Source organism: Dendropsophus ebraccatus, chromosome 13, assembly GCF_027789765.1.
Source record: "Dendropsophus ebraccatus isolate aDenEbr1 chromosome 13, aDenEbr1.pat, whole genome shotgun sequence".
Lineage (NCBI taxonomy): Eukaryota > Metazoa > Chordata > Amphibia > Anura > Hylidae > Dendropsophus > Dendropsophus ebraccatus.
In genome coordinates, this window is record NC_091466.1 from 7,254,708 (window position 1) to 7,278,294 (window position 23,587).

The following is a 23,587-nucleotide window of genomic DNA, read 5'->3' on the forward strand; positions in this document are numbered from 1 at the left end:
GCAAGTGTCCGGCCCTGGCCTGAAATTAGACGGCGTGATCCAACGCGGAGGAGGAGGAGGGAATTATTAGTATTTTCTTAAACAATATATTTTATTGAGTTATAGAGAAGAGGCTGGCCTCTCAGTACAATCACATGGAAGCCAGGAAGACAAAATGGAGACCACTCTCACCCTCTGGATATTCCTTCAGGAGCCGCACAAGATTGGGGGGGGGGGGGGGGAGGGGAGGACGGCATGGATCACCGGTGACATCGGAATACGTGGAGACAACTCATTCCCTTCTTAATTACTACAGAGAGTGGGGGGCTTAAAGGGGGGTCTGGCCACTTCCATCTGTGAAGCTTAAGGTGACCCTCGTACTGAGTCCTGCTACATGTCGTGCCAGCAATAGCAACGCCTCAGAACCTGGGGAGCTCGGACCTAAATGGCTCATAGAGACCAGACAGTTCACCTTTCAGCATCTGGATGGAAGTGGCCATACGTGAACATTCCCTTTAAGAACACAGACACAAGGAGGTGAAATGACGGCTGTATGACACTGATCGGACCTGGTTTAAAGGGGATCTATATATGGCCAGACAATAGCCGACCCCATGTGAAGGTGAGGGCATAGGCAAAGGTGAGCAGTCCCTTTAAATTCAGAAGTGGTAATACTGGAGATGAAGCCCCCCATGGGCAGTGTATCACCCCCATCTCTCCACTGCACTAGGCTACATTTGCCCTTTCTAGATTTCCCACACAAATTGTGGAATTTCAATTCCCTTCCCACAATAACTGGGGACAATGGGATCTATTGTGTGGATGACGGACACGGTCTGATTTCATGAGCTACCCCTCATATCACTCACCCGAGACCCTCCACCGCGGACAGACGGCCAGAGACTTGCTGCACGCAATGCAGATGCCGCCATCAATGGAACTTCCCTTTATTAGCCAAATAGTCAAGTGCCCTCTGTAACATGACCCCATGCAAAGCAATGGCAGCGCTGCAGAGGAGGGGCAACCTGTGTCCTATATACACTGGGGAGAAGAGAGAGACGTCTTTGGCACCAGCCTGGGGACATCCCATTTGTGGACCTAATGGGTTACATTATGAGAGAGTTTTTGGTGAGAGATGATGTGCGGTCAGGACGCGGTGATCATAGAGAGGCGATGCCGGCCGCTGACAGGAGGGTGAGAGCCAGCACAATGCAGCCCGACTGGTAAACTTCAGGAATCTTAAAGCCTTTGCCAAGGTCCCAGGCCTGCAAAAAAGAAGACGGTCACCACCTGGAACAAGGACCCCCCCTCCTATATATCACCCCCCACCACGCCCAGCGAGCCTCATGGGAGTTATACAGGTCCTTCTCAAAAAATTAGCATATAGTGCTAAAGTTCATTATTTTCCATAATGTAATGATAAAAAAGAATCTTTGATATAGTTTAGAAGCATTGCACACCAACTGAAATATTTCAGGTCTTTTATTGTTTTAATCCTGATGATTTTGACATACAGCTCATGAAAACCCAAAAATCCTATCTCAAAAACTTAGCATATCATGAAAAGGTTCCCTAAATGAACTATTAAAGGGGTAGTGCGGCGGTAAAGAATTATTCACAGAATAACACACATTACAAAGTTATACAACTTTGTAATGTATGTTCTGTCTGGGAATAGCCCCGTTCCCCGTGTCCCACCACCCCCGCCCGTGTACCCTGAAGTGTGATGTGCATTATACATTACCTGATCCATGTCGAGAGCCGTCCGCCATTTTGTGCCAAAGGTCATGTTCGGACGGACGGCTGAATCCCTGCCGCCGCCCCCCCCTCTGCCGCGTCACAACTGTGCTCAGCCGCGATTGGCTGAGCACAGTTATGCTCAGCTAATCGCGGCTGAGCATCGGATGACGCTGCTGAGGGCGGCTGGCATTCGGAACAGTCGGAGCTGTTCGCCGGCCGGCCGAAGAAGACGTCACTGACTGAAGATCGGAGACGGGTGTCGTCACGTGACAGGTAATGTATAGCGCACCACACTTCCGGGTACACGGGCGGGGGTGGTGGGACACGGGGAAGGGGGCCATTCACAGACATAACATACATTACAAAGTTGTATAACTTTATAATGTGTGTTATTCTGTGAATAATTCTTTACCGCCGCACTACCCCTTTATCATCTGAATCAACTAATTAACTCTAAACACCTGCAAAAGATACCTGAGGCTTTTAAAAACTACCAGCCTGGTTCATTACTCCAAACAGCCATCATGGGTAAGACTGCCGACCTGACTGCTGTCCAGAAAGCCATCATTGACACCCTCAAGCAAGAGGGGAAGACCCAGAAAGAAATTTCTGAACAAATAGGCTGTTCCCAGAGTGCTGTATCAGTTCCCAGAGTGCTGTATCAAGGCAGCTCAATGGGAAGTCTGTGGGAAGGAAAACGCTGCACAACGAGAAGAGGTGACCGGACCCTGAGGAAGATTGTGGAGAAGGACCCATTCCAGACCTTGATGGACCTGCGGAAGCAGTGGACTGAGTCTGGAGTAGAAACCTTCAGAGCCACTGTGCACAGGCGTGTGCAGGAAATGGGCTACAGGTGCCGCATTCCCCAGGTCAAGCCACTTAGGAACCAGAAGCAGCGGCAGAAGCGCCTGACCTGGGCTACAGAGAAGCAGCACTGGACTGTTTGCTCAGTGGTCCTGGGAAGAAGGAAATGCCAAAATGCCTGAAGTCCAGTGTCAAGTACCCACAGTCAGTGATGGTCTGGGGTGCCATGTCAGCTGCAGGTGTTGGTCCACTGTGTTTTATGAAGGGCAGGGTCAATGCAGCTAGCTATCAGGAGATTTTGGAGCACTTCATGCTTCCATCGGCTGAAAAACTTTATGGAGATGAAGATTTTATTTTTCAGCATGACCTGGCACCTGCTCACAGTGCCAAAACCACTGGTAAATGGTTAACTGACCATGGTGTTAGTGTGCTCAATTGGCCTGCCAACTCTCCTGACCTCAACCCCATAGAGAATCTGTGGGATATTGTGAAGAGAAAGTATGCCAAAATCATCAGTATTAAAACAATTAAAGACCTGAAATATTTCAGTTGGTGTGCAATGATTCTAAAATATATGAAAGTTTCATTTTTATCATTACATTATGGAAAATAATGAACTTTAGCACTATATGCTAATTTTTTAAGAAGGACCTGTATGTCTCTAGTTACAGCCAAAGCTGCATCAACAGTTCTGTTTGGCGCCTCCAGTGCCCCCTGCTGGTGCAGTTACACTGTGTGAGGTTCTGTTGTCATCTCCCACAATGCATCACAGCAGAGTACACTGTCTATGACCCCAGTACACAGTCTCTTCTTACCAGGTGTCTGACGCCGTTCCACGTGTGATACGCAAATGGGAAAGTGATTGCGAACTTGGCGGAGTAGATGAGCGCCGGACCCAGGTTAAGGGACTTTATAAGCTCCAGGTAGGAGGCGTAGTCCCCAGGCAGAACCAGGGCGGCCAGGCCGAAGAGGGACACACCTGAGGGGCAGATGAGAGGGGGTTATCTATGTGCCCCCTCCTCTGTGCCAGAGAAGGGGGCGCTGTACTCACCAGCGCTCAGGGCGATGCCGGTGCCTCTGTGTGTGATGGACATCATCATGGGCAAAGACCATCTGTGAGGAGCGAACAAAGCGAGAGGTCAGCCCCGGGCAAAGGCAGCGCGTCACGGGCAGTTACCATCAGCTGGAGCCGGGCTGCCCGTCACACCACGCGTGCTGCCCTCTTAGGAGATCTGACAGCCTGAATTACAGTAAGGAGGTCACATTAACATATAACCCTGCCGGCAGAAGAGAGAAATCCACACAGCAAGAAATCCAAGAGCCGCCATTATATTAACCCACCATGTTCTGTGCAGACTGATCACTGCTGCGCTCAGAAGGGCCATCTGCCTGCTTACTGAGGGATCAGGTTACAGCTGCCTATAGAAGTTAATGGAGAGGGGAGGTGGTAATGGAGGGAGCAGAGAAGCAGCTGAAAGGGTTATATCTTAGTGATGGATTCACTGCTTACACGGCTCAATAATGTCCTCCATGCTGCCAAGTGTCTGCTATAGGCAGGAACAGGATCTCCTCTCTTCTGAGGGTGTGCTATAGAGATATAGGGGAGCAGGATGCTCTCTCCTGATGGTGTGCTATTGAGATATAGGGGAGCAGGATCTCCTCTCTACTGAGGGTGTGCTATAGAGATATAGGGGAGCAGGATCTCCTCTCTACTGAGGGTGTGCTATAGAGATATAGGGGAGCAGGATCTCCTCTCGCCTGAGGGTGTGCTATAGAGATATAGGGGAGCAGGATCTCCTCTTCTGAGGGTGTGCTATAGAGATATAGGGGAGCAGGATCCTCTCTTCTGAGGGTGTGCTATAGAGATATAGGGGAGCAGGATCTCCTCTCTTCTGAGGGTGTGCTATAAAGATATAGGGGAGCGGGATCTCCTCTCTCCTGAGGGTGTGCTATAGAGATATAGGGGAGCGGGATCTCCTCTCTTCTGAGGGTGTGCTATAGAGATATAGGGGAGCAGGATCTCCTCTCTTCTGAGGGTGTGCTATAGAGATATAGGGGAGCAGGATCTCCTCTCTTCTGAGGGTGTGCTATAAAGATATAGGGGAGCAGGATGCTCTCTCCTGAGGGTGTGCTATAGAGATATAGGGGAGCAGGATGCTCTCTCCTGAGGGTGTGCTATAGAGATATAGGGGAGCAGGATGCTCTCTCCTGAGGGTGTGCTATAGAGATATAGGGGAGCAGGGTCCTCTCCTGAGGGTGTGCTATAGAGATATAGGGGAGCAGGATCCTCTCTTCTGAGGGTGTGCTATAAAGATATAGGGGAGCAGGATCTCCTCTCTCCTGAGGGTGTGCTATAGAGATATAGGGGAGCAGGATCTCCTCTCTCCTGAGGGTGTGCTATAGAGATATAGGGGAGCAGGATCTCCTCTCTTCTGAGGGTGTGCTATAGAGATATAGGGGAGCAGGATCTCCTCTATTCTGAGGGTGTGCTATAGAGATATAGGGGAGCAGGATCTCCTCTATTCTGAGGGTGTGCTATAGAGATATAGGGGAGCAGGATCCTCTTCTGAGGGTGTGCTATAGAGATATAGGGGAGCAGGATCCTCTCTTCTGAGGGTGTGCTATAGAGATATAGGGGAGCAGGATCTCCTCTCTTCTGAGGGTGTGCTATAGAGATATAGGAGAGCAGGATCTCCTCTCTTCTGAGGGTGTGCTATAGAGATATAGGGGAGCAGGATGCTCTCTCCTGAGGGTGTGCTATAGAGATATAGGGGAGCAGGATGCTCTCTGAGGGTGTGCTATAGAGATATAGGGGAGCAGGATCCTCTCTCCTGAGGGTGTGCTATAGAGATATAGGGGAGCAGGATCTCCTCTCTTCTGAGGGTGTGCTATAGAGATATAGGGGAGCAGGATCCTTTCTTCTGTGGGTGTGCTATAGAGATATAGGGGAGCAGGATCTCCTCTCTTCTGAGGGTGTGCTATAGAGATATAGGGGAGCAGGATCTCCTCTCTTCTGAGGGTGTGCTATAGAGATATAGGGGAGCAGGATGCTCTCTCCTGAGGGTGTGCTATAGAGATATAGGGGAGCAGGATCCTCTCTCCTGAGGGTGTGCTATAGAGATATAGGGGAGCAGGATCCTCTCTCCTGAGGGTGTGCTATAGAGATATAGGGGGCAGGATCTCCTCTCTTCTGAGGGTGTGCTATAGAGATATAGGGGAGCAGGATCCTCTCCTGAGGGTGTGCTATAGAGATATAGGGGAGCAGGATCTCCTCTCTCCTGAGGGTGTGCTATAGAGATATAGGGGAGCAGGATCTCCTCTCTTCTGAGGGTGTGCTATAGAGATATAGGGGAGCAGGATCTCCTCTATTCTGAGGGTGTGCTATAGAGATATAGGGGAGCAGGATCTCCTCTATTCTGAGGGTGTGCTATAGAGATATAGGGGAGCAGGATCCTCTTCTGAGGGTGTGCTATAGAGATATAGGGGAGCAGGATCCTCTCTTCTGAGGGTGTGCTATAGAGATATAGGGGAGCAGGATCTCCTCTCTTCTGAGGGTGTGCTATAGAGATATAGGAGAGCAGGATCTCCTCTCTTCTAAGGGTGTGCTATAGAGATATAGGGGAGCAGGATGCTCTCTCCTGAGGGTGTGCTATAGAGATATAGGGGAGCAGGATCCTCTCTCCTGAGGGTGTGCTATAGAGATATAGGGGAGCAGGATCTCCTCTCTTCTGAGGGTGTGCTATAGAGATATAGGGGAGCAGGATCTCCTCTCTTCTGAGGGTGTGCTATAGAGATATAGGGGAGCAGGATCTCCTCTCTTCTGAGGGTGTGCTATAGAGATATAGGGGAGCAGGATGCTCTCTCCTGAGGGTGTGCTATAGAGATATAGGGGAGCAGGATCCTCTCTCCTGAGGGTGTGCTATAGAGATATAGGGGAGCAGGATCCTCTCTCCTGAGGGTGTGCTATAGAGATATAGGGGGCAGGATCTCCTCTCTTCTGAGGGTGTGCTATAGAGATATAGGGGAGCAGGATCCTCTCCTGAGGGTGTGCTATAGAGATATAGGGGAGCAGGATCTCCTCTCTCCTAAGGGTGTGCTATAGAGATATAGGGGAGCAGGATCTCCTCTCTCCTGAGGGTGTGCTATAGAGATATAGGGGAGCAGGATGCTCTCTCCTGAGGGTGTGCTATAGAGATATAGGGGAGCAGGATGCTCTCTGCATTGTGGGAATTATAGGTAACTATACAGGGCTGCAGGGAGCTTCCTCCTATAGGGATCCTAGGCTGGTGCTATACCACACTGTATCACCCACAATGCAATGCTGGTAACTGTATGGAAGGTGATACATGCTCCAGTAACTATGGCAGACTATGTGTACCTGCTACCTATGCTATTGTCTAACCCTTCATGGTGAGTGTGGGCACTGGGGGCACACACACATTATACATGGCCTGGACCTGGGTGGGCTTGCATTATCGCTGCTTTATGTACTGGTCTTGAGGGGGAGGAAAAAAATAATCTAGGATCCAAAATTATCCCTGATGTAGATATAAAGGGGCGAGTATGGCCGGAGTCAGGGGTGGGGGCAGCGTTAGCACATTCTCCATGGGGGGGGGAGGGGGTTAGTGTAAGGAATGCTGCGCGGGGGCGCAAGCCCAATCCTCACCCCTTGTCTGCAGATAGCAGAGTTATTCATGGGGCCGGAGGGCTCTGGTATGTGAGCGGGTGGAGGAACAATGCCTGCCGCCGGCCGGCCAGATGCCGCTTGCTGAAGAGACAACTTTCCCCTGGCATGGAGCACTGAGAAGCCCACCTAGTGCCTGCCCAGGAATGTCCGCTGCTGGGGCCCAGATAAAAGGGGGATTTAAAGAAATAAGGTCTCACTCTCCCAATAATTCAGAGACCCCCCCCCCCCCCACCCCATCTATGATTAGGGGGCACCTCCGTGTCTATGAGTACCAGTACGCAACCCCCTCACCCCAGTTATAGCAGAGGATTCCGCGTCACTTATCAGGGGGTCATACAATCCAAACATTATCGGCAAATACATTAATACGGATGGGGGGGGGGTCCCTCTTCTCATTTGTCTATTAACTAAAGCTGAGACGTGGCCGGGACGCACCTCCATCCCCTTACAGGAAAGTCCTGGTCCTCCGCTATCAGAATATCTGACAGATCAGCTGATCATACAGCCATAGGGGTAAAGGAGGCCTCTCCACACAGATCAGCTGATCATACAGCCATAGGGGTAAAGGAGGCCTCTCCACACAGATCAGCTGATCATACAGCCATAGGGGTAAAGGAGGCCTCTCCACACAGATCAGCTGATCATACAGCCATAGGGGTAAAGGAGGCCTCTCCACACAGATCAGCTGATCATACAGCCATAGGGGTAAAGGAGGCCTCTCCACACAGATCAGCTGATCATACAGCCATAGGGGTAAAGGAGGCCTCTCCACACAGATCAGCTGATCATACAGCCATAGGCGTAAAGGAGGCCTCTCCACACAGATCTGATACTCAGGAGTCTGGGAAAGCTGAGACACCCCAATATGGCCGCTTTCCTGGAATCCTGAATATGACAATTGCAACCCGACAGAGACTGTATGGGAAGGCTATGTGACAGCCTGGGGGCAGCCATGCTGAATACTGCTCACTGCCGCCAGGTTTCACGGTTGGATCACCGCGTCTGGTGGTGGTTCTTACCCATAAATAGAGATGTGCGGAGACAATGGGCGGTTCAGGCGAGTGTTCTTATCCCAGAAGCGATCCATCTCCTGCTTGGCCGTCGTCCCCATGGGAACAGCACTGACAACACACAACAAGGGGTTAATACTGCAGAACATGATGACACAATGTCGCCTGTCAGTAAAGTTTATACAAAAGGGCTTTTTTTCTCTAATTTTGCAGTTGTCAAAGATTCTGCTTCTCTTCTATGGGGGCAGCTTAAAGGGGTTTCTGGGACTCTTCATGGATCCTTGCTGCTCATCTGGGGTGATGGGAGTCCAGATAGTCGGCATCAATGCTCTGAGAGCTGACCGTGTAAGCCTGCACAGTCACTGTGTGTAGGGGATTGCTCATATTATTGAATCTAAGGGCCCTATTCCACGGGACGATTATCGGTCGCATATTCGTTAACGATAAACAATCCAAACGACCGCTGTTACGAAAGACCTGAAATCGTTCACCCATTTACATGAAAAGATAATCGTTACTTATGATTGTTCCTGCGGTCGTCTTGTCGCTATTGCGTTCGTCACTACTGCGAACGACGTCTTATTCAATGCGAACGATTTGCGAACGAGCAACGACAAAAATAGGTCCAGGTCTTATTAAACGATCAGCGATTTCTCGTTTGGTGGTTAGTCATTAACTGCCATTCAACCGAACGATTATCGCTTAGATTCAAATGATTTAACGATAATCATCTGGTGGAATAGGGCCTTAAGGGCCAGGCTCCGCACCCAACCACCCCGCACCGGACGCGGGCCAGGCTCCGCACCCAACCACCCCGCACCGGACGCGGGCCAGGCTCCGCACCCAACCACCCCGCACCGGAGAGGGCCAGGCTCCGCACCCAACCACCCCGCACAGGACAAGGGCCAGGCTCCGCACCCAACCACCCCGCACAGGACAAGGGCCAGGCTCCACACCCAACCACCCCGCACAGGACAAGGGCCAGGCTCCGCACCCAACCACCCCGCACAGGACAAGGGCCAGGCTCCGCACCCAACCACCCCGCACAGGACAAGGGCCAGGCTCCGCACCCAACCACCCCGCACAGGACAAGGGCCAGGCTCCGCACCCAACCACCCCGCACCGGACGGGGCCAGGCTCCGCACCCAACCACCCCGCACCAGACGGGGCCAGGCTCCGCACCCAACCACCCCGCACCAGACGGGGCCAGGCTCCGCACCCCCCCCCCATCCCCATCTCCTCGAGGTCCTTCGCAGTAATTCTCAGTCTCATCACGTGCAGCGTGTCTGATGTCACACGGCCGGGGACAATGGCCGCCTGTTCTCAGCATCCCATGGCTGTGGCGGGGTTCACTTACTTTCGGAGGCAGAAGGTCGGCCGGAGCTGGGAGTACAGGCACTGCCGCGCTGTGTGTCTGGTATACAGGGAGAGAACACAGAACAGTCAGGATCATATACACACACAGTGGTCTCTGGGGGGCCTTAAAGGGCATGTCCACTCCAATCCCTCCAGTAATGGCCATTAAAATAAAGATATTGGAGGGCCCAATAGGTTGTCCCCTACACCCCCTCCCCCTTACTCTTCCTATCAAACAGGACACACAGGTGACCCCCAGAACTTTATAGGTGACCTTTAACCCCCGCCCCTCCCCCACTGACTCCCCCCTCTGCAGCCCCTCAATGCCGTCCTTCCTGTCACAGCAACCACATGACCCCCGCGCACTGGCTCCAACCCAATAGTGAGGACTCAGCCCCCCGATATTCCGACAAAAGTCACCTCAATAACAGAGCCGCCATCTTGCACTCGCTGTCAGTGACGTCACAAACCCATGACAAGCCGCTCCGCTCTTTAGCCTGGCCTGCCGCGCTCTGATTGGCAGCATAACAGAGGGGGCGTGGTTATTGTCGAGAGGGCTGATCTATTGGCGGAGATATGTCACGTGACTGTGAAGGGAGGAGGGAGAAGTTTGTAACCATGACAACCAACCTCGCGGATAACTTGTATAAAGTAACTGCGCGTTTTCCGAGAATGTATCGCAAGGCGGACTTGGATTCAAGGTTCAGCAAACAGTATCACACATCATGGGATTAGATACAGTGTCTCAGAAGATAGTATCCCACATGACATACTTAGACACCCAGCTCAGCAGTCACTATCATACATCATGGTTTTGAATACAACTGCATAGCAGACAGTATCACACAGGATAGGCTTAGATACAGCAGCTCAGCAGATAGTATCACACAGGATAGGATTAGATACAGCAGCTCAGCAGATAGTATCACACAGGATAGGCTTAGATACAGCAGCTCAGCAGATAGTATCACACAGGATGGGATTAGATACAGCAGCTCAGCAGACAGTATCACACAGGATAGGCTTAGATACAGCAGCTCAGCAGACAGTATCACACAGGATAGGATTAGATACAGCAGCTCAGCAGACAGTATCACACAGGAGGGGATTAGATACAGCAGCTCATTAGACGGTATCACACAGGATAGGATTAGATACAGCAGCTCAGCAGACAGTATCTCACAGCATAGGATTAGATACAGCAGCTCAGCAGACAGTATCACACAGGATAGGATTAGATACAGCAGCGCAGCAGACGGTATCACACAGGATAGGATTAGATACAGCAGCTCAGCAAACAGTATCACACAGGATAGGATTAGATACAGCAGCTCAGCAGACAGTATCACACAGCATAGGATTAGATACATTAGCTGAGCAGACAGTATCACACAGTATAGGATTAGATACAGCAGCTGAGCAGTAAGTATTACACAGGATAGGATTAGATACAGCAGCTCAGCAGACAGTATCACACAGGATAGGATTAGATACAGCAGCTCAGCAGACAGTATCACACTTGGTAGGATTAGATACATCAGCTCAGCACACAGTATCACACGTCAGGCTTAGATACACAGATCAGCAGTAAGAATCACACATCATAGGATTGGATACACTGTCCCCTCTGACACTGGCAGCAGAATAACACACAGCTCAGCAGAGTATCACACATCCCAGGCTTGGATACACTGCTCAGCAGGGAGTATCACAGATCCCAGGCTTGGATACACTGGCAGCAGAGTATCACACATCCCAGGCTTTGATACACTGGCAGCAGAGAATCATACATCCCAGGCTGGGATACACAGCTCAGTAGAGTATCACACATCCCAGGCTTGGATACACATCTTGGCACAGTATCGCACATCCCAGGCTTGGATACCCTGGCAGCAGAGTATCACACATCCCAGGCTTGGATACACATCTTGGCACAGTATCGCACATCCCAGGCTTGGATACCCTGGCAGCAGAGTATCACACATCCCAGGTTTAGATGCCCTGGCAGCAGAGTATCGCACATCCCAGGCTTGGATACCCTGGCAGCAGAGTATCACACATCCCAGGCTTGGATACACATCTTGGCACAGTATCGCACATCCCAGGCTTGGATACCCTGGCAGCAGAGTATCAAACATCCCAGGCCTGGATACCCTGGCAGCAGAGTATCACACATCCCAGGCTTGGATACCCTGGCAGCAGAGTATCCCACATCCCAGGCTTGGATACACATCTTAGCAGAGTATCCCACATCCCAGGCTTGGATACAGCAGGCAGACATTGGCTTCCTATAGCTGTGGTTGGGCACAGTGCAGCCAGTGTTGGGCCCTGCACCCACTCTCCTGGGATTGGCCGCCCGGGGGGGTGAGGGGGTTTCCGTCCCACCCTTTGGGGTTCTTAAGGCCGGGCCGGCTCTCCCTCCCTGACTCCACAGCGGCCGGGATCTGAGGGTATCGGGGTTCTCCTGTCACCAATGGAGTCGCTGACATCATGCTGCCTGCTGGGCCTTGTAGTGCTCTCAGCTCTGAGTAAGTCTATCACCCTGTGGGAGGCGGTCAGTCAATGTGTGGGCTCAGGTGTATACAAGGCTATGGCTGCCGGAGACCATCAGCATGGAGGCGGCGGCGGCTCCTGCTACATTGCTATGGTTTCCTTTATTATTGTCATCACTGTAATTAACCCTTGAATATCCAGATGATCTGTGACGTCCCCTGTACCTGCACATTGGGGTATCTGTGACGTCCCCTGTACCTGCACATTGGGGTATCTGTGACGTCCCCTGTACCTGCACATTGGGGTATCTGTGACGTCCCCTGTACCTGCACATTGGGGTATCTGTGACGTCCCCCTGTACCTGCACATTGGGGTATCTGTGACGTCCCCTGTACCTGCACATTGGGGTATCTGTGACGTCCCCTGTACCTGCACATTGGGGTATCTGTGACGTCCCCTGTACCTGCACATTGGGGTATCTGTGACGTCCCCCTGTACCTGCACATTGGGGTATGTGTGACGTCCCCCTGTACCTGCACATTGGGGTATCTGTGACGTCCCCTGTACCTGCACATTGGGGTATCTGTGACGTCTCCTGTACCTGCACATTGGGGTATCTGTGACGTCTCCTGTACCTGCACATTGGGGTATCTGTGACGTCTCCTGTACCTGCACATTGGGGTATCTGTGACGTCCCCTGTACCTGCACATTGGGGTATGTGTGACGTCCCCCTGTACCTGCACATTGGGGTATGTGTGACGTCCCCCTGTACCTGCACATTGGGGTATCTGTGACGTCCCCCTGTACCTGCACATTGGGGTATCTGTGACGTCCCCTGTACCTGCACATTGGGGTATCTGTGACGTCTCCTGTACCTGCACATTGGGGTATCTGTGACGTCTCCTGTACCTGCACATTGGGGTATCTGTGACTTCTCCTGTACCTGCATATTGGGGTATCTGTGACGTTCCATGTACCTGCACATTGGGGTATGTGTGACGTCCCTGTACCTGCACATTGGGGTGTCTGTGAGTTACCGCGGTCTATGAGGGGTGTATCGAGAGAACGGGGACAGCTGCTGCTCAGAACTGTATGATCATGGGGGCGCTGTGTGCATAGTGTCATCGTACACCACCAGACAAGGATGTAGTGTGCATAGTGTGATTGTACACTACCACATGGGGTCCTAGTGTGCATATGTGGTGTCCCACCTTGGGTGCTGCCATTGGTTACACCCTTCATAAAAGCCTGTACTTATTGTATACAAGTGGTGATATAGGTAGTGATAAAGTTTCGCCACTAGATGTCGCTGTTATAGATATATGTACACAGATGCTGCATGGCTGAAGTATGTAAAGGTTTATTGTTTATTTGTGTGTCACATATATCTGTGAACCAATGGGAATCTGTTCTTCTCTCCTATCACCTCTCTCTTTACTTCTTCTACTGCACTCTTCACCCACTCACAGCGCACTTTAGATACGCTGAGGAAGGAAGTCACATGGGTGGAGGAAGTGTATAAATCTTTTGTGTTGGGCATTGTAGAGGAAGGACACAAGCCAGACAGCTCTCTACAGTGGTCTTTCTCTGGGCCCTGGCCCTCTGCCGGGTCCCCCTACTCTCAAGCAAGTCAGCCTTAGTCAGGTCCCCGTATGGGTAAGAAGCAAGACATGCAGTGTTAGACTCCTGACAGGAGAGGACAAGTCAGAGACAACCCCAACCCACACCGTGGACTAGGAGAGTCACAGAGCAGGAGAGGAATCCACAGACAGCAGTAAGCTAGGAACTGATCCGGATAGAGCAAAGTTGCTAAGAGCCTAGGAATTCTATCTCACAGCGCGGTTGTCAGCTGGAAATCCTCAGCATTCCCCTCATCCCAGGTAACAAGGTCTGGGCCTTGTGTCACCCTCATAGGACGGGTCCCCCGACACTGATGGGCATTAGGTGGTGTGAAGACCCAAAGGTCAATACACGGGTACAAGTATTCTCTTCTTCTTCTAAGTATTCTTCTATCTCATCCTCCAACATCCCGGCAGAGCACAGTACTACTTGGGTTGGGACTCTCACGACATCCTCCTCTCTGCTTCTTTGTATCTCCCAACACGCTACTCAGTCAGCACGACTGTACCCTCTACTACCTTCCTATCGCAGATCTGGTTGCTGTTCTATCAAGTGTCTTATCCAGGAAACTATCAAGTGTATTATACCCTGTCAATGCAAAGCTGTATAACTCGCTGCACACAAGTAATTCTCAGGTAAAAACATATTTATGGTAAAGAGACTCTGTGATCCTTCACCCCACACCGACACAGTGTGCACTACATCCTTGGGACACTTCCCCTATCTGTGGGTGGCAGGGCCTATAGTCCGGGAGGGTCACTACACCGCTCTGGCCATCCGTGATCACACTAACCCAAGGGACCCCGTAGCAGCCCGGCAGGACACTGACCACAGGGGAACAGGGTACAACCGGCCTCCTAAAATAAAAGCAGGCGTGCCACCACACCTGTGTGCCCAACCGGCACTGGCGTCACAACATAACATCTAAGGCCCGGCTGTATCTCGGCCAACCACCACCGGAGGGGCGTCACACTTCACCACCTAGCAAGTGACCGGCCAATCATCCGGCATAACATCCCAGGGGGTCACCACACATAGTGTCATCATACACCACACAGGGGCGTAGTGTGCATAGTGTCATCATACACCACCAGATGGGGGCGCAGTGTGCATAGTGTTATCATACACCACCACATGGGGGCGCAGTGGGCATAGTGTTATCATACACCACACAGGGGCGTAGTGTGCATAGTGTTATCATACACCACCACACGGGGGCGCAGTGTGCATAGTGTTATCATACACCACCACACGGGGGCGCAGTGTGCATAGTGTCATCATACACCACCACATGGGGGCGCAGTGTGCATAGTGTTATCATACACCACCACACGGGGGCGCAGTCTGCATAGTGTTATCATACACCACACAGGGGCGCAGTGTGCATAGTGTGATCATACACCACCACACGGGGGCACAGTGTGCATAGTGTGATCATACACCACACGGGGGCGCAGTGTGCATAGTGTTATCATACACCACCACATGGGGGCGCAGTGTGCATAGTGTTATCATACACCACACAGGGGCGCAGTGTGCATAGTGTTATCATACACCACCACACAGGGGCGCAGTGTGCATAGTGTCATCATACACCACCACATGGGGGCGCAGTGTGCATAGTGTTATCATACACCACCACATGGGGGCGCAGTGTGCATAGTGTTATCATACACCACCACACAGGGGCGCAGTGTGCATAGTGTGATCATACACCACCACATGGGGGCGCAGTGTGCATAGTGTGATCATACACCACCACACGGGGGCGCAGTGTGCATAGTGTCATCATACACCACCACACGAGGGCGCAGTGTGCATAGTGTTATCATACACCACCACACGGGGGCGCAGTGTGCATAGTGTCATCATACACCACCACATGGGGGCGCAGTGTGCATAGTGTCATCATACACCACATGGGGGCGCAGTGTGCATAGTGTTATCATACACCACCACATGGGGGCGCAGTGTGCATAGTGTTATCCTACACCACCACATGGGGGCGCAGTGTGCATAGTGTTATCATACACCACCACATGGGGGCGCAGTGTGCATAGTGTCATCATACACCACACAGGGGCGCAGTGTGCATAGTGTGATCATACACCACCACATGGGGGCGCAGTGTGCATAGTGTCATCATACACCACACAGGGGCGCAGTGTGCATAGTGTTATCATACACCACCACATGGGTGGCGCAGTGTGCATAGTGTCATCATACACCACCACATGGGGGCGCAGTGTGCATAGTGTCATCATACACCACCACATGGGGGCGTAGTGTGCATAGTGTTATCATACACCACCACATGGGGGCGTAGTGTGCATAGTGTTATCATACACCACCACATGGGGGCGCAGTGTGCATAGTGTCATCATACACCACCAGATGGGGGCGCAGTGTGCATAGTGTTATCATACACCACCACATGGGGGCGCAGTGTGCATAGAGTGATCATACACCACCACATGGGGGCGTAGTGTGCATAGTGTCATCATACACCACCACATGGGGGCGCAGTGTGCATAGTGTTATCATACACCACCACATGGGGGCGCAGTGTGCATAGTGTTATCATACACCACCACATGGGGGCGCAGTGTGCATAGTGTTATCATACACCACCACATGGGGACGCAGTGTGCATAGTGTCATCATACACCACCAGATGGGGGCGCAGTGTGCATAGTGTTATCCTACACCACCACATGGGGGCGCAGTGTGCATAGTGTTATCATACACCACCACATGGGGGCGCAGTGTGCATAGTGTGATCATACACCACCACATGGGGGCGCAGTGTGCATAGTGTTATCATACACCACATGGGGGCGCAGTGTGCATAGTGTCATCATACACCACCACACGGGGGCGCAGTGTGCATAGTGTGATCATACACCACCACATGGGGGCGCAGTGTGCATAGTGTCATCATACACCACCACATGGGGGCGTAGTGTGCATAGTGTGATCATACACCACCACATGGGGGCGCAGTGTGCATAGAGTGATCATACACCACCACATGGGGGCGCAGTGTGCATAGAGTGATCATACACCACCACATGGGGGCGCAGTGTGCATAGTGTCATCATACACCACCACATGGGGGCGTAGTGTGCATAGTGTGATCATACACCACCACACGGGGGCGCAGTGTGCATAGTGTGATCATACACCACCACATGGGGGCGCAGTGTGCATAGAGTGATCATACACCACCACATGGGGGCGCAGTGTGCATAGTGTGATCATACACCACCACACGGGGGCGCAGTGTGCATAGTGTGATCATACACCACCACACGGGGGCGCAGTGTGCATAGTGTCATCATACACCACCAGATGGGGGCGCAGTGTGCATAGTGTCATCATACACCACCACATGGGGGCGCAGTGTGCATAGTGTTATCATACACCACCACATGGGGGCGCAGTGTGCATAGTGTCATCATACACCACCAGATGGGGGCGCAGTGTGCATAGTGTTATCATACACCACCACATGGGGGCGCAGTGTGCATAGTGTCATCATACACCACCAGATGGGGGCGCAGTGTGCATAGTGTGATCATACACCACCAGATGGGGGCGCAGTGTGCATAGTGTGATCATACACCACCACATGGGGGCGCAGTGTGCATAGTGTGATCATACACTACCACATGGGGGCGCAGTGTGCATAGTGTGATCATACACCACCACATGGGGGCGCAGTGTGCATAGTGTTATCATACACCACATGGGGGCGCAGTGTGCATAGTGTGATCATACACCACCACATGGGGGCGCAGTGTGCATAGTGTGATCATACACCACCACATGGGGGCGCAGTGTGCATAGTGTGATCATACACCACATGGGGGCGCAGTGTGCATAGTGTTATCATACACCACCAGATGGGGGCGCAGTGTGCATAGTGTGATCATACACCACATGGGGGCGCAGTGTGCATAGTGTCATCATACACCACCACATGGGGGCGCAGTGTGCATAGTGTTATCATACACCACATGGGGGCGCAGTGTGCATAGTGTTATCATACACCACATGGGGGCGCAGTGTGCATAGTGTCATCATACACCACATGGGGGCGCAGTGTGCATAGAGTGATCATACACCACCACACGGGGGCGCAGTGTGCATAGTGTCATCATACACCACCACATGGTGTGGAACCCAAACATTTTGACAAGTTCACTTAGCAGGATTTTGCAGTTTTTACCAATCGTGTTACCAGAAGTGGATGAGCCATATGGCAGGTAGATGACATTTTCATGTCAAACCATAGAGCTGTAAGAATTCGAGCGGCTGGCCTGCTCGCTGATGGCTTCCATGTAGACTTGTATGGACACTGGGTCACTATCAGGCTGTGTTCACACCTTGTATTTCGAAGCACAATGAGTCTCAGATTTCTCTGGCTTTGGGAACGTTTTGAGCAGTTGTTTTCCTGGTAATCGGTGATATATACAGAGCAGCTGCCAGAAAACGTCCAACAATGTGAGAAAACCAACAGAAAGGACTCAAAACCCGTCCTGGACTCTATTAGAGGGCGATGATGGTGACCGCTGGGCACGCTAGTTATTGCTGCGCTTCTCTGCCTGTGTCTCTGCTCCTAGTAGTGTCAAGGAGGTTCATGGATTATATATTATATATTACACTCATTGTCCGCACCTCCTGACAGCTCTAACATTTAATCAGGGATTTTTGCACAGAAAAAAGCAGTTATTAGACCAAACCCTGTCCAGCAATATATACTGCTCCACCTGCAACCAAAAATAGGGCTAATGCACACGTCTGCTAAAACCTGTCCGGGCACAGACTTTTAAACAGTATCAAAGCTCCTGACGTTATAATTAATTATGATGCTGGGAGCTCCGAGGGCCACTCCACAGGACACCGGCCGTGAATGGATGGGTTTTTGCGGACGGGTGCATTAGCCCATAGATTCTGCCCCACCTGTGCCCAAAAATACTGTCCCACCTATTCCCCCTGCACCTAGCAATACATACTGCCCCGCCTGCACCCCCTGTGCCTAGCAATACATACTGCCCCGCCTGCACCCTCTGTGCCTAGCAATACATACTGCCCCGCCTGCACCCTCTGTGCCTAGCAATACATACTGCCCCACCTGCACCCCTTGTGCCTAGCAATACATACTGCCCCACCTGCACCCCTGTGCCTAGCAATACATACTGCCCCACCAGCACTTCCTGTGCCTAGCAATACATACTGCCCCACCAGCACTTCCTGTGCCTAGCAATACATACTGCCCCGCCTGTACCCCCTGTGCCTAGCAATACATACTGCCCCGCCTGTACCCCCTGTGCCTAGCAATACATACTGCCCCACCTGCACCCCTTGTGCCTAGCAATACATACTGCCCCACCTGCACCCCTTGTGCCTAGCAATACATACTGCCCCACCTGCACCCCTTGTGCCTAGCAATACATACTGCCCCGCCTGCACCCCTGTGCCTAGCAATACATACTGCCCCGCCTGTACCCCCTGTGCCTAGCAATACATACTGCCCCACCTGCACCCCTTGTGCCTAGCAATACATACTGCCCCACCTGCACCCCCTGTGCCTAGCAATACATACTGCCCCACCTGCACCCCTTGTGCCTAGCAATACATACTGCCCCGCCAGCACCCTCTGTGCCTAGCAATACATACTGCCCCGCCTGCACCCCCTGTGCCTAGCAATACATACTGCCCCACCAGCACCCCCTGTGCCTAGCAATACATACTGCCCCACCAGCACTTCCTGTGCCTAGCAATACATACTGCCCCGCCTGTACCCCCTGTGCCTAACAATACATACTGCCCCGCCTGCACCCCTTGTGCCTAGCAATACATACTGCCCCACCTGCACCCCTTGTGCCTAGCAATACATACTGCCCCACCTGCACCCCGTGCCTAGCAATACCTACTGCCCTACCTGCACCCCTTGCCTAGCAATACATACTGCCCCACCAGCACCCCCTGTGCCTAGCAATACATACTGCCCCGCCTGCACCACCTGCACCCCTTGTGCCTAGCAATAGATACTGCCCCACCTGCACCCCGTGCCTAGCAATACATACTGCCCCACCTGCACCCCCTGTGCCTAGCAATACATACTGGCCCACCTGCACTTCCTGTGCCAAGCAATACATACTGGCCCACCTGCACCCCCTGTGCCTAGCAATACATACTGGCCCACCTGCACTTCCTGTGCCAAGCAATACATACTGGCCCACCTGCACCCCCTGTGCCTAGCAATACATACTGGCCCACCTGCACTTCCTGTGCCAAGCAATACATACTGGCCCACCTGCACCCCCTGTCCCTAGCAATACATACTGGCCCACCCGCACCCCCTGTGCCTAGCAATACATACTGGCCCACCTGCACCCCCTGTCCCTAGCAATACATACTGGCCCACCAGCACTTCCTGTGCCTAGCAATACGTACTGCCCCACCTGCACCTAGCAATACATACTGGCCCACCTGCACCCCCTGTCCCTAGCAATACATACTGGCCCACCTGCACCCCCTGTGCCTAGCAATACATACTGCCCCACTTGCTCCCACCAGGCTCAGTGGATTTTGCTTGTGTAATGTATATACAGTGTGTGTATATATATATATTTATATATGTGTGTATTTGTATTTTTTTTCTCCACAGCTCTCTCCCCAACCCTGGCAATTGAAGTTTACACTGCCCGGGAGGTACACGGCACTGTTGGCTCCAAGGTCCACCTGTCTTGCACATTCTGGTCAAGTGAATGGATCTCAGACGACATCTCGGTTTCCTGGCATTACCAGCCGGATAACAGCAGAGATACCTATTCGGTAAGAGCCATAGGCCGATGACAGAGGCAGCGCTACTCCCTGGCCTGTATTCACTTACTCAGCCTACGGAGAAGGATAGCCTGTGACTGTAGTGTCCCTTTAAATCCAACATAAAACTCTTTGTATATGGCAGATATTTCACTACAGCAAGGGACAAGCCCGTATAGACGACACAGGGATGTTCAAAGATCGTATAGAGTGGGTGGGCTACCCCCGGAGTAAGGACGGCTCCATCGTCCTCCACAATCTAGAGTATGGAGACAACGGGACCTTCACCTGCGATGTCAAGAACCCCCCGGACGTGGTGGGAAAGTCATCGTACGTTCACCTGCTGGTGTTTGACAGAGGTAAGAATCCATTACTGCTCCCTCAGCCTGCCATCTGCACATCTGGGGAGGCATTCTCCATCCTGTATAAGTGTGCACCCCATGGGGGGGGGGGCAATACCGGCTTATGTACTTCACCATACATAGGAGACCATACATGTCATTAAAATTAAGCTCCTCCCCCTCAGCCCCTGTCCGCGCTGGCATGGTCCTTGGCATCATTATTGGCGCTGCCCTGGGACTGGTGATAATCGTGGCCATCCTGGCATTACTCATACGTTACTGCTGGCAGAGGAGACAGATCCGGGTACAGAGGGAGCTCAGGTAGGTGCAGGCAGTGGTCGGGGCTCTGGGGGCTCGGCTACGTTACACACACACCCACCGACTCTCTCTCAGCACTCACCTCAATGTCTTTCTCTGTTTTCAGTGCCCTAGAAAGAGGAAAGCTCCACAAGTTATCCAAATTATCAAAAAGTGCCAGACAGGTGAGCCAAGTGTGAACGGCGTCCTACAAATGTATAATCCTGCGTAATGTCATATACTTCCATGACATCCACAGCTATAATACATCTTATATTATAGCTTTGGATGTGATGGTAGTATAAGATATATTATAGCTTTGGATGTGATGGTAGTATATCTTATATTCCAGTCACCTCCAGATCTACATTATATCTCATACTCCAGTCACATGTAGATCTACATAATATCTTATACTTCGGACACTTCCAGATCTATATTATACGATATAATATAGATCTGGAGGTGACAAGAGTATCTGATATAATGTAGCTCTGGAGGTGAGTACTGTATAAGATATAATGTAGATCTACATGTGACTGGAGTATAAGATATAATGTAGATCTAGAGGTGACTGGAGTATAAGATATACTATACTCACCTCCAGAGCTACATTATACCATGTACTCCAGTCACCTCCAGATTTATATTATATCTTGTAGATCTATATTATATCTTATACTCCAATCACATTCAGATCTACATTACATCATATGCTCGAGTCACCTCAAGATCTATATTATATCTTATGCTCCAGCCACATCCAAATCTGTATTATATCTTATGCTCCAATCACATCCAGAGCTGTATTATATCTTATACTGCACTCACCTCCTCATCTACATTACATCTTATACTCCAGTTACCTCTAGATCTGCCGTGTATCTTCCATTGTGGCCAGACAGCCCTAGGTTGGAGATCACTGCCCTAACCAGTCTCTCCTCCATCCTTTGTGTCTTCCAGGCCCCGCTCCTTTCCATGCTAGACCAATCCAGGAGCTTCAAATCCAGCGACAAGAAACCTAAAGGGATTGGAGACTCCCGCAAAGATAGGAAATAGCAATTAGCAGGCAGGGAAGGTACACATAAGGCAGAGTCGGAGTCCCCCCGCAGCTCCAAGGTGGTCTATACCATTGAGATGGAGCTGCGGGGAGACGAGGACGGGGATCAGCCCCGACGAGCCGCTGTAAAGTCTCCAAGCAAGAACAGCCTCAAAAATGCCTTAAAGAACTTAATAAAAAGTGACTCAGAGAAACACCCTTAATCTGTCCGAGAGCAGTGGGGACCTGGGCACGTCCACAGCGGGGTCACACCGCCCGCCCCCCCCCCTCTCCCCACTGGTCTCGCACTGCGGCTAATGCCTTATCATAACATTTCTGTGTAGACCATCGTGTATCGTACCTTTCCCTGCGGGAAACTAGCAAGAACCTTCTGAGAAACCAAGAATTACTATAGGACTCCTCCATGACACCGGGGGGCGCCATCTTATCACCCTAGGGGTGGCTGCAATGCGATGCAATGCAAACTCTACCCAACCAGAGCAGCTCTCAGTTATAACCAGGATCGGGGTGGGCCAGGACTAGTCACAGTGGTAGTCACCCACATCTGGGATTTGTGGTTCCCCGCCAATCAGGTGAGGTTTTATAATGAAGCCTGGTGAGGTCACCCACCTGACTGCCATTCCCACGCTTGTGTACAAGTATCGCCCTTTCCGCCTCTCTCTAGGGCGATATTTCTACAGCTTTAACCCCTTCACCACCAACCTAGGTGGGACGGGCTGTTAAGGCATTAATGACTTCCGTTAACCCCAAGGCTGCTGTATCGGCCAAATGCAACGTCCACTGGGGTTCAAAAGAAGACATTAATAACCGGTACCGTAAATCCCAGAAGATAGGCCCTGGTGGCTCCACCCATCCACAGGGGCATCTGGTAGGGTGATAAATGAATGTAAATATTATATACCCAGCATTTGTCTTTATATCATGATACCGTAAATCCCTGTATATAGGACCACTATAGCTTATCATCAGACAGTACTTGATTATCCCATAAATACCAGAATATAAACCCACCGTCAGTCATTGACCCCAAGACCCCAAGTTGTTAAGATACTTTATATACCACATATCCTAGAATAGTGTCAATCATTACCATCAAGGAGCCTGATTGGCTGTCTATACATAATCCTACCGATACCGTAAGTACCATAGTGGCAGTACAGTTCATCACACTCAAGGGCATCTGACACTGGTTACCATAAATATCAGTCTGTAAGCGCAGCAGTGTTTATCGCACTCCCGTGTTATATGTTACCGTAAATATCAGCCTATATGTCCAGCATAGTTTATCACACCCCATTTTGATATGTTACCATAAGTATCAGACTATAGGGATAGCATGTTCACTGCATCTCAAAATGATAAGTTACT

General features: G+C 51.3%; 2 protein-coding genes across 2 annotated transcripts; one reads left to right on the forward strand and one right to left on the reverse strand.

Annotated features, from left to right (window-relative positions):
- Nucleotides 1-72: 72 nt before the first annotated feature.
- Nucleotides 73-10,086, reverse strand: SDHC (succinate dehydrogenase complex subunit C). The gene is made up of 6 exons (XM_069951417.1): nucleotides 9,997-10,086; nucleotides 9,578-9,634; nucleotides 8,230-8,331; nucleotides 3,575-3,636; nucleotides 3,339-3,502; nucleotides 73-1,244 (listed from the first exon to the last, which is right to left on the reverse strand). Exons 1-6 carry the CDS (start codon nucleotides 10,014-10,016, stop codon nucleotides 1,140-1,142), a joined length of 510 nt encoding a protein of 169 aa, XP_069807518.1. The 5' UTR covers nucleotides 10,017-10,086; the 3' UTR covers nucleotides 73-1,139.
- A 689-nt stretch (nucleotides 10,087-10,775) lies between these two features.
- Nucleotides 10,776-22,422, forward strand: MPZ (myelin protein zero). Its single transcript, XM_069950532.1, has 6 exons — nucleotides 10,776-12,104; nucleotides 20,367-20,533; nucleotides 20,667-20,880; nucleotides 21,048-21,183; nucleotides 21,287-21,344; nucleotides 22,123-22,422. The coding sequence occupies exons 1-6, from the start codon at nucleotides 12,050-12,052 to the stop codon at nucleotides 22,216-22,218; spliced, it is 726 nt and encodes a 241-aa protein (XP_069806633.1). The 5' UTR covers nucleotides 10,776-12,049; the 3' UTR covers nucleotides 22,219-22,422.
- The last annotated feature ends 1,165 nt before the right edge of the window (nucleotides 22,423-23,587 follow it).